The sequence below is a fragment of the Andrographis paniculata genome, unplaced genomic scaffold (genome assembly GCF_009805555.1).
Source record: "Andrographis paniculata isolate CXL003 unplaced genomic scaffold, ASM980555v1 Contig69END, whole genome shotgun sequence".
Classification (NCBI taxonomy): Eukaryota; Viridiplantae; Streptophyta; class Magnoliopsida; order Lamiales; family Acanthaceae; genus Andrographis; species Andrographis paniculata.
This window is the reverse complement of record NW_026137605.1, coordinates 5,777,007-5,789,609: the sequence shown is the minus strand read 5'-3', so window position 1 is coordinate 5,789,609 and position 12,603 is coordinate 5,777,007. Positions and strand designations below refer to the sequence as shown.

The 12,603-nt window shown below is 35.4% G+C and overlaps 1 protein-coding gene across 1 annotated transcript; it reads right to left on the bottom strand.

The window, feature by feature from the left end:
- Positions 1 to 564: 564 nt before the first annotated feature.
- On the bottom strand, positions 565 to 11,339 carry LOC127263385 (uncharacterized). The gene is made up of 5 exons (XM_051292378.1): positions 10,926 to 11,339; positions 2,777 to 2,933; positions 1,457 to 1,507; positions 1,210 to 1,302; positions 565 to 921 (listed from the first exon to the last, which is right to left on the bottom strand). The coding sequence occupies exons 1-5, from the start codon at positions 11,084 to 11,086 to the stop codon at positions 844 to 846; spliced, it is 540 nt and encodes a 179-aa protein (XP_051148335.1). The 5' UTR covers positions 11,087 to 11,339; the 3' UTR covers positions 565 to 843.
- Positions 11,340 to 12,603: the final 1,264 nt, after the last annotated feature.

The window sequence follows — 12,603 nt, the reverse complement described above, 5'->3', positions numbered from 1 at the left end:
ATCATGTTGATGAAGCCGTGCTTCAAGTAATCTCAATAATTTCAACTTTCGTAGTAAAGTGTTGGTGAATCCTCAGGTCCGCCTATTGTGTATGACCGTCGCCATAGCCTTTCTAACAAACGTTTGGTAAATGGGGATAACGAAAATGATGAAGATAATTATATGAATACTGAAGACTAATTAATTTGAAAATTTAAGGAATTTTGATTTTTTGGTGTGGTGAAACTTTCATATTTCGACATATTAGTTATTTAGTATTTTGATAGTTATGTTCAATATTTTGATATTTTGGTATTTTAATATTTTATTTAAAATTTAGTGATTTGATGTTATAATTTCATATTGTATAATTGAATATTAAAAATTATAATAAGCAGGTCGTCGTATTGCCATATTGTCGTCATTTCAGACAGCGCCGTACCTAAATCTTCGCCGGAACAACCTTGATTTGCACACAGAAATGCAAATGCAAGTAGTAAGTGCGGGGTGAATATTTGGATCTACACTATTATATTCCTACCCACCATTTGACATATGTGAGTCCTCCATGATGATAAAATGAAGTTATCAATAAAAATGATAGAGGACTTGTACTATACCACAGCCAGGAATAGTTAGTTAGTGATTCCATACAACCAAATTAATCATGTAGAAAGCTAGCTAGCTAGCTTTGCCTCTACTCTACAAGCAGCTACCTTTGCAATTTACATTTCATAATGCCGCTCAATTACACCATTAAATTTATCCAGCCTAATGGGTTGATGAAAATCACTTGGGTTATTCCAGATCTGTATAGTGTGTTTCATGGACGTACCAGAATCAATGCATGGCCTTCGAGCCACATCAGGTTTCACTAAACAAATCACGGACAAAATCGACCACTACCGCCAAAAAAAGTCCCAGGGTTGCTCCAACAACCACCTGAAACACATATAAGATAGATATAGTCAATCAATCCCAGTTTAAATAGCCAACGCATTTCATGTAATTTTCTTAAACTGCAGCAGACAATGTATCCTCGTCGCCATAATTCAGACAAGACAGACTGCGCTAACATCATGGAATATTCCAAGGAGTGCACAAAAAAGGGACAAGAATAAGGTAAGAATTTATTGAATCTAATCCCAGAGTCCTAACTAAAAACAGTTGACTGTTTTATGTAATTCCTCAAACAAATCTTTTTTCAGATAGAAAGCATAAACATTGAACCTGAGGAGGCGTGTGACCAAGAAGTTCGCGTAAGGGTCTGCTCTCAGCAAGAGGATGTTCCGAAGGAAGTTCACATAAAATTTGATTCAAAACCTGAGATTTTGAGTTCGTTAGATTTTTCCCAGACAGCACATAGCATGGCTCAAAAGAATACGTAAGTATTATATAGAATGCACACGTAAATTTTAGACATGGGGTCTGCACTGGACAAGCAGCTATATAATTTCCACTTAATAGAAGTACCAACCTCAGCCTGCCGTCCGGCATGCAACCTTACTCCACTTGCATCATACATCACCTGTCACAAATAAGAACACCATGCTCTTAGGAACAGCAATTAGATAAAACATCACTAAGACTCGAGATAATCAAACTAAGCGTGTTTGTCTACCAGTTGCACAATAGCTACTCAAAAACAGAAATATTCAATACAAAAGTAGGTGACCAACTTCTTGAGAATAAAGGAAATGACATACAACGGAAATTCATTTCCGAAGATTTTTCTAGATATTCAGGTGACTTCAGGAACATTCTTCATGTCATCTACTTCATTTGGCTGGTTATATAAGCTAGGTATGCTAATAAGTATCTTCCTCAAAAAGAAACTCCAGTATACTGTTCCCATCTTTTTGTAGGATGACTAGTAATCAGTGTTATTAATGGCGCAGACTCTGCACCCATTACCTATGGTTAGGCACCTTGCCCAGGTGCAAACTGTAACATAATTTTATTAATAATAAATAATTACTTAATGGGGTAATAGGGTATATTTTGGGTTCATCTTAAAAAACAAAATGCAGGCAGTCTAATATTTTATCTTCTGTATGACTCTCTACTGCTTGTTGCCTTTGTCCTCCTGGTTTATTCATATCTTTGCCTCTTTTGCCCTCTCATTGCTTCCTCCAGTCTCTCAAGCCTCCCGCCACCCCACCTCCACCTATCTCGTCACATATGATCAATTACCTACTAAGGCAAGCTACTCTTTCCATCTCAATATCTAATTTTTGAGCATAAGGATCAAAAGAAGGTTCATCAAGTTCTAGAGATTCACAACACAGAAGAATCTGGATTAGTTGATGACAATGAGGAGGAAGACATTGAGATTGAAGAGCTTGATGACAATAACAATGGCAAGCATAAATCCAAAAATGCGAATGGTGATAATATAGACTTGGATGAAAAAAGAATTTTTATGTTTTGAAATATGCCTATTTGTGTTTTAAGACTACTGGGCATTTGATTTATTTTTAGTAATAAGATGTTTGTATGATTAGTTGAGGATTGTTGTATTAATTGCATATATGTGTGCACGTGCAAGCAGGTGTGTGTTATCTATATTAAAATAAGTTAGTCTTATAGTTAATGTGCCTTGCACCTGACACCATTAGAACTAAAAGCCTGAAATTTCAGGTCAATGTGAACTACCCAGCTGATAAATATTTCCAGAAATGACAGATCAATGAAAACAAGGCACAATTTTTGTTGCAATCTCACACAATGGCCAACACTGGTTTCTTTAACTAAAAGATGGCACAGTTGAGAGAAAAGGCAATAGAAGGGATCATACCACAAGTGCAAAGATTACTGCAATTGAGAATAGTGATCCCCCAAAACCATCCTGCAGACCAATAGCCACTGCAAGTGCAGTTACTGTTGCTGAATGGGATGATGGCATACCACCTGATCCAACAAGTTGCTTGAGATCCCATCGTTTTTCTTTATACCTGAATGACAAGAGTATAATGGCGTTAAAAGTTTAAAGTTAAAAAATAATCTTGGCAAGCATAAGCAGAGAATATTAATTAAGATTCCTCATAGGAGGAAGACTATGGAAAAGGTTGAAGAAGGCGAACAGCAATTGGGCTTTCTACACTTGTAATTTTTTTCTCTTTGGCCCAATCTATGTACAGCTGGCTAGTTTGTTATTAATTGGTTAAAGATTCCTATCAATACAAGAATTGTCTACTCAAAATTTCTCATGGGATCAGAGCATTAAGTCTGTGGCAGTTTCTCCACTGCTTCTTAAGTTTTTCCTACGTTTGCTTCTGCAATCTATTAATATCTGATTCACCATGGCCACTAATTCCAGAAACGCTTCTTCATTGAAGATGCGTTCCTCCACCGCAAGGAGCTCTGCAACAACCAGTGGTTCACATAAAACTTCAATGGCGCAGCTGGAGTTATCATTGTCTGCCGATCAATCCGGAATGAGCCTTGTTAGTTGTTACCACTTTGCTTACCAATGGGAACTCTCTCCTTCAAAGTAGGGGTCTTGCATGCTCTATCAGCTAAGGGAAATGAGGCAGATAGTCAGATACAAAACAGGGACAAGAGCTCAGGAATGAGGAGGTATGATCTTAGTGTAACGTGTCCGGAAGCTGACACACCGGGCGCCTAAACCCCACCCACTCTGAGGCTCAGACCAACCGTCTCCTATGTGCAACAAGCTTGGATATACCATATAGTATGGAAAAACTATCAATCCACCATATAGGGACAAGGGGCTCGCACTTATAGGACAGACTATGGCCAAAAACCTAGGCGAAACTGTCGAACGGTGACAATACTCCCCCACCTCAAGTCGCAAATGTCCTTTGTGCGGCGCTATTTGAGTACACCGACGTTGCTTCCCGCACCCTTGGCATTCTTCCAGGCATCAATTCGCCGACTCTTTCCTCCATACCTTTTTGTGCCCACCCAATGTCAGCGAAATTTCCCATAGCCGACCCACAAGTAGCTCATTATGCCGCTCATCTTCGTACACCATCCGGGACACCACTTGTTGCGCTTTGCAAAGTTTGCCCCTTAGATCGTCCTTAACGTGATTTTTCCTTCACAAACAAAGGTCTTCCACCTTGGCACAACTACACCATCGAGCGTACCTCTTCTCTCAAATAGCAGTCCCCCTACCTCTTCCCTCAAGGAGCACTCCCCCTGAAATGTCCATCTCCGTTTGGACAAGCTCGCCCTATAACGTGCTGCTAGCAATACTCTCCCGCAGAGCACAACTCAAACCGTTCACTTTAATCATCACCACCGTCAACATTGCTCTAATACCATATGCAATGTGTCCAGAAGCTGCCACTAAGCTTAGGTATACCATATAATATGGGAGAAATATGCGAAACAGATACTTACACCAAGATATAGGCCATTAATCCACCATACAGGGACAAAGGGTTCGAACGTATGGGACGGACTATAGCCGAGAACATAGGATGAAACTGTCAACCCGTGACACTAAGATGGCTGCTAAATTCGATCTCCCTTATGTACTCGGCTATGTGAACACCAGCTATGAATTGTGGAACCTGTTGAAAATGAAGCATCGACACTGCAACGGCCCACTTGTTTACTAGCTAAAAAGAAAGATTTCAGGTATGACTCAAGGAACCATGAGCATGTTTGCCTATTTTACTAGAATGAAAAAATTAAAGGATGAATTGTATTGTCTTGCCCCTGTTCCTGAAGATAGGAAGGCAGTGGATAGTACCTTAATCGACAGGATATCCTAGTGTATCTTATGGGGTTAAATGATACATTTGATGTACAAAGCCAAATCTTGATGCTAGATTGGATGCCTCTCTTAACAAGATATATGGGATGCTGGTTGGTGTTGAAAAGCTACAAGAGATCCATGGTCTTGTTCATTACTCCAATCCCATAGTTCTCACGTGTTCGCATAAGGCTGGCCCCAAGTTTTTTTATAAGAAAAGGTTGATAAGAGAGGCCTAGTGTGTGAGCACTACAAGAAGTCTGAGCATACCAAGGAAACATGTTTTAAACTTCATGGAACACCTGACTGGCTCAAGGCCATTCAGAACAATAAGAAGGAAATGTGGGGAAGCCAACAAGGTGAACTGTCCTGCAAATTGGTGATGATGGTGGAACTTCGGCAGGTGGCTTGGCATGGTCACCTGATGCACTCACTGAAATAACACAAGATGGAGAGATCCAAAAGGCATTTGAAAAGATGAAGATACCCCTTGACCATCTCAACATGCTGGAGATTGAGCACTCAGGTAATGAATGCATGAATATCAATACCAATGACAGTAAGAACAGTTGATGGATTCTCCTGCTAAAATACACCTTCCTGTGGCAGTGTCAAAAGTACACATGCAGGCAAGTTGAAGGGACATCTTTATCACTTGGTGGCGGAACCTAGCTTTGAAGCTTTAGTTGCTGTTAAGGAATGTTCTTGCCATGATAGATTAGGACATCCATCTCATAAGGTTTGGCACACATCCCTTATGTGTCTGAGTTCATTGCTTGTAACAAACCTCGCGATACATCCCTTGATGCAAAGCAAAGGAAGTTGTGTTTTAATAAAAGTATCTCTTATGTTGCTTGTTGTTTTGAGCTGATTCATCTAATAGCATTATGTTATCAATGGTAGTAGCTTTTATTAACTATAGTGGATGACTACAGCTGATCAACATGAACATACCTGTTAAAGATAGAGCTGTAAAACAAATAAGCAGTTTGCGAACTTAGTTCGGTTCAGCTCGTTTGAGCTCGTTAAGAGCTCATTTATTAAGCTAAACGAGCTGAACACAAATATAAATTTTAGCTCGTAATATTCACGAACGATTCGCGAACGTTCGACAATATTTATTAAAAAAATTAAATCAATAATTTTATATTTAATAAATAAATATACTATTATAAGTATATATATTTAATTTATATTTAAAAAAATAAAATAAACAAAATAAAAAATTCTTAACGAGTCGAACACGAACAAAAATTGCTAAACTAGTTGAAGTCAAACAAAAATTTCAGCTAATATCTCTTAACGAACGAACATGAGTCGAACTTGAGTCTTTAATGAGCCGAATTTAAACAGGACAAGCTCGGCTTGGTTCGGCTCGTTTACAGCTCTAGGTAAGAATGAAATCACAAGCTCTTAATGTTTTCTCCTCCTTAAAACTCAGTTGAATACTAAAATTAAGAGCATAAGGACTAACAATGATGCAGAATCCTTAAGTCATGGCTTTCAAACTTTTCTGCACAAGTCATGGAATTATGTATCAAAATACTGTGCCTACACTTCTCAGCAAAATGGGAGAGCTGAGAGGAAACATCAGCATCTTGTAATGATCATGAGGTCCTCATTGTTCCATTCTAATATGCTTGAATCCATGTGGGGTGATGCACTACTTGCCAACACATCTCATCAATTTGCTTCCCACACCAATTCTGAAATAGAGATCACCTCATCTGCTCTTATATGTTACTGAGCCCAATGCGCTTCATTTGAGAAATTTTGGATATCTCCACTATGCCCTCCAAAATACCCACACAAGACTAAGCTGGACAAGAGAGCAATCAAAGGCTTATTTGTGGGATATGAGCAAAAATGACCCACACAAGACTAAGCTGGACAAGAGAGCAGTCAAAGGCTTATTTGTGGGATCTGGCATGGATCAAAAGGGTGTAAAATTCTTAATCTTCACTCTCAGAAAATCATTATGAACAGGGATGCTGTATTTTATGAAGATACATTTTCAGGGATCTCTGCAGATTGTGACATAGAGAATGTTACTTCAAAGATTCAAACCTATTATTCTCCCATCTTTGAAGAGGTTCATGAATCTCCTTAGAACTGCTTTATATCAACATCAAGTGGTGATGGAAAGGTAGTATTTATCATCTATCACAAGAGAATACTCCCATAACTGCAACAAAATCTACTAAGGAACAGTGTGTTCACCTAGCTCAGAGGGAGGAACCTTGATAATGCACAGGTAACATTCTCCTGAGATACTTCCAAACACCTCAGAACTACATGCTAGAGTTCAGAGAATTTGAAGAACCTAGCTGGATGAAAGACTATGTTTGTACACGGCACAAATCAGTAAAAGCAAGTTAGTGAAGAGTCTGTCATAGAGCCTTTTACCTATGAGAAGGCAGCAAGCAAGCCAGTGTGTTGCTGCTATGAATGAAGAGCTTAAGGCTCTTGAAACTAATGTAACATGGGAACTCACATCTTTGCTGGAAGAGAAGAAGGCAGTAGGTTGTAAATGGGTGTTTAGAGTCAAGTGGAACAAGGATGGTTCAATCAACAGATTCAAGGCACACAGTTGGTGGCAAAAGGCTATTTTCAAATACATGGTGTAGATTTTGAAGTGTTTTGCACCTGTAGCAAAAAGTGCCACGGTTAGATTAATTTTGGCTGTGGTTGCTGCAAAAGGTTGGATGGTGCAGCAAATAGATGTTAAGAATGCTTTCTGGCATGGACCTTAGAGGAGGAGTTATACATCAATCCACCACCTGGATACTCAGCTGCATCAGGTCATGCTAGCAGATTGAAGAAGTCCCTCTATAGACTTAAGCAAGCCCCTTATGTGTGGTACAAAACTCTCAAACAAAAGATGTTTGAATTTGGCTTCAAAAAATCCACGCATAACCATTGTTTGTTTATTAAGCATCAAGACTCTGAAATATGTTAGTATTAACAATTTATGTTGATGACATACTCCAAACAGGATTATCTACAAAACTTATTCATGAAACAAAAGATCATCTTCATCAAGCCTTCACAATAAAGAATATGGGAGAGGCAAGTTATTTCCTTGGCTCAAAAATTAAGCAGGTATCAGATGGGATGCTTCTTTCACAAAGACATTACATTTTTAAAATCCTTGATGACATGAAAATACTGGAAGCGAAAGCCACCTCTACTCCTACACGAGCAGGGTTGAAACTCTCCACACATGATGGTGAACCTCTGGCTGATCCATCACAATATCGAAGATTAATTGGAAGGCTATTGTATTTGAATTTTTCCTGAACTAACATGGCATTTGCTACCCAATAGCTAAGTCAATTTATGGGAAAGCCAACCTCTGCACATTGGAAAGCTGCCACTAACCTTTTGAGGTACCTAAAAGGAACTCTGAACCAATGTTTGAAAGTTGATCCAACAAAATCATCGCAATTAGAAGCCTAGCGTGATTTAGATTGGGGGAATTGTCCGGATTCAAGGAAATCCATAACTGGTTATTGTTTCTTCCTTGGTTCCAAACTTAACTCTTGGAAGGCCAAGAAAGAATGTAGGGTAAGGTTTCACAATCTATTGCTTTACACTGATAATCCATCTGGTTTGCAGGAAGCACAGAACCTTGTGTTCCATGGAAGAACAAAGCACCTTGAGATTGCATGCCACTTTGTTAGGCATCACTTCTTGAGAGGTTTCATTTCTTTGATTCATGTTTGGAGTAAACTACAGATAGCTAACATCTTCACTAAGGCTCTTTGCGGTACTATGTTCAAAATTCTTTGCTCAAAGCTATGCATAGGCATGCTGGGCTCGACGGGGTATGTCAAGATTCCTAAGAGGAGGACGAGTGCAAAGGTTGAAGACGATGAACAGCAATTGAGCTTTGTACACTTCTCATTTGTTTCTCTTTGGGCAACTCTTATGTACAGTTGGCTAGTTTGTTAGGAATTAGTTAGAAATTCCTCTCTGTGTAAATATATATATATATAGAGTATATATATCTATATATATATATATATCCCTGCAACTCTATATTTTAAATTGATCAATACAAGAATTGTCTTCTCAAAATTTCTCAATTAAGTCTTAAGTTCAACCCTCAAACAATCAAGCAAACTCCCAGTTTGAGGTCATGTGATTAGTTTAGTTCATATCTCAAGACAGGATTGATGTCTTCGCATTTCAAGAAACACGGAATTGCATAGAAAATTATAGCAAAGTATGAAATTGCAGAAAAAGAAAATTATACAGGAGAATGAGAATTGGTTCTTTTATTTGGTAAAAGAGATAATTTAACAGGTAAATATATATAATCAATTATCATTATAAATTGATCAATCAAATAAAGTTTTTCACAAAACACTTTGATTGGGTAAGACAGTGTGATTGAAGCAACCGCAATGGAGAAGAAATTTTGGGAGGAAAATGATCAAAGAGGGTTTTGAGTGTCAAATTAAAAGTGAAAATTAGATAAATCTCTGGTGTTTTTTTAATCATAGATAATTATCTCAGTATATAAAATTTAAATTTTCTATTTCAATCATAACAACTCATATATATTTATAGTGATAAATCGTCTAAATAAGGCAAAAATCCTATAAATCTCTTAAATAAGACAATTGCTATAAATATAATACACTCCCTCCGTCCGCCTGCAAGAGTTACGCTTGCATTTTGCGTCATTGTATTTAACATTAAAAATACTTTTATATTTATATTTTTTTTTTATACAAATATCATTATATTAGTATTATAAAACACTAAAAAAATTATTTTTGCCATTTTTCTATAATTTGTACTTCATTTTTATATAATAATTAATATTCAAATATCAACCTGCAAAAAGTAAATGTAATCCTTACGAACAGACAGAGGGAGTATTTTATAAAAATATCTTAGCACCCTCTCTCAAAACTCACAGTATAACACAAACAAACTAGAGTTTTCCAAAAATGATCGAAAGTGATGTAGTTGAAATCTTCCACGAACGAGCTTGAATTTTTCAAGATTGCGAAAGTGGTGTTATCATCCACTGGATCAGAGTCGGAAATAGAACTCTCAACACTATTAGAGTTGGAAACGAGACTTTATCGCTCACGACGGAACTAAAATAAAAAACAAAAGACTCGCTCACTATTAACAGAACTAGAGTCGAAAGCAGAGCTCGTTCGCTCACAACAAAACCAGAGTTGAAAACAGGACTCGCTCGCTCTTAATAGAATTAGAATCGAAAAAAGGACTTTCAATGAAGTTATAATAGAAAGCGGAAGTCAGTCCGTGAATATCGAAATGGCGGAGATGGAGATAGCATAAAAATGACAGCATGACCGTGGGTATAAGCATATGCATCGATAAAATATAAAAACAATATAACAGATCACGGATGTATTTAGAAAGAATTTAACTTTGATACCATATTAAAATATGAACTGAAATTTTCTTCAATCATAAGAACTAGTACATACTTATAATGAGATATAAATATCGTCTAAATAAAACAAAAATCTTACAAAACTCTTAAATAAACTTTTGACAATCTCTATTTCTTCCCGTATCTAGACAAGAATCCTACAAATTACCATAATATAATATGGATATATATATTCTAAATATATCTTTTAACAATCTCTATTTCTTCACGTATAGGAGATAATTGAAAATAGAGAACTCAAATAATTTTGTTCCTCAATCTTCAATTTTCAAGTCCAAACAAATAAAGAACTCATAAATAATTTTGTTCCTCAATCTTCAATTTTCAAGTCCAAACAAACAAGGGAGATAGATTTATTTTCATTTCTCTGCTCCATTTCCCTATGCCAAATACTCCCTACATTTCAATGGCGTGAGATTGAATTTAAAGTGTCATTCTAGTTAGTTTTGAGTAATAAATTCAGAAACATATGGAAGAGTAGGGAATGATATCTGAATTATCAAATCATTCATTTAATATTAACCAAGAAAAAAAAAATTTCTTGACAGTAATCAGTAAAGAGAATGATATTAAACACGCACAAGCACTTGCACAAGGGCATAAACAAGAAACCAGTAGCGAATAAAAGACAACTGCAATTGCAAATGTTTTGGTTAAAATGAATTGCTCATATCCAGGGCGATCGAATTCGAACCAGGCATACATTACTACATAAGCACAATCACAATCACAATCATAATCACAATCAAAATCAAAATCACAATCGGGAAGAAAACATACCATGAAGCGGCGAACTTAGATGACTGGGCAATAGCAAAGGCAAGAAGAGCGGAAATTAATGGATAGTTGGTTGAAACTGATGAAAAATAATACGGGGTTGCCTCTACCGCTGCTGTTGATGTCGCGTTTCGCATCGATCCACCCACTTCATCCGCACCCATTGTCCCTTAATTCCCTGGTTATTCTGCCGATTTTCTGAATCGTAAAACTTTACTCAAATATCTGACTGAAGGAGCAGGGAATTCCAGGAGAGGAGAGCAGGGAATCGTTAGAGATAAAAACAAGTGGAACGCAAATAAATAAATGAAAGACGGATCAATTGCCAGATGCAGAAAAGCTAAACTTGGAAGGCAAGAGATGGTAATGGGAATGGGAGGAAGAAGGCTCTAATCTTGGGCAGACGAAGCAAGAACCGGTCAACATTCATGTACTTATTGCTGAATTAATAAGATTAATCAAATCAATTAATAAACGTCACATCCATCATTGTCTTTGGACTTCGATGGAAATGATACGATTATAATTATAATTGTAATGACATATCACTAATCTATATAATCTATGAACGCTATGCTACTACGCTAATGCTATACTCATCGTAACTAGAGAATAGAGGGGCATAAAATCCCATATTTCTAACCAATCAAATTATGACAGGAAGTGAGAAAACGTAGATGGAATTTATCCATATTTCGAACAAATCAAATTATCACATTTGGAACAGAGAAAATGTTGGTGAAATTTACAATATACTTATATTTCTATTATTTACTAATTTTATTTTTCTTTAAAAAATTTTTAAAAAAAATTATATTCAATCTTAATTGTTATTCAATTCTATTTTATTCAAATTTTTATTATACTATTTTACAGTAAAAATATATAATTTTTTGTAAAGTGACAAAAAAAAAAAAAAAAAAAAAAAAAAGAAAAGATAATATGAAAAAATTTATTATTTGACATTTTTATTTAAAGGTGTATTCATTTAGGAATTTCATTGGATTGTTTTTATTTTAAAAAGTTTATGAATTTATGTGAATTTAGAAAGCGTAGTTTGATGAATTTTATTAATTAATTTAGATGCATTCTTATAGATTTGATTGGATTTATTTATGGATTTATATGAATTTTGTAGAATTGTAAAATATTTTTTTTATTGATTTATATAACTATATAAACTTATGTAAACCCAAATTTTACAATTATAATATATTTATTATATATTACTATTATATTTTATAAAATATAGGTAATATTAATAAATAATATATAATTATTAATGATATAGAAATATCGTAACATATATGATACTACTATTTTGTATATTATTTTTTAAATTTTATAATTTTTATTATATTATCATTCAATATATCAAATTATTTTTATATTTTTTATTAGTTATTATTATTATTCTTATGTATATAAATTTTGTAGAAAATAAATATATAGACTAAAAAATTAATATATCACAAACATTCATTATTTTTATATTATATGCATAATTTCTTATACCTTAAAAAAATATCTCTTCAAAATATTTCACAAAACAATCACACCATAAATAAAAAACTGCATTTACGATTTTACATAAGAAATAAAAGTAAAAGTAAATAAATATAACTAACATTATGCTTTGTGAGTATTTATGTGTATATTTATTTGGTCCCAACACTGTTTG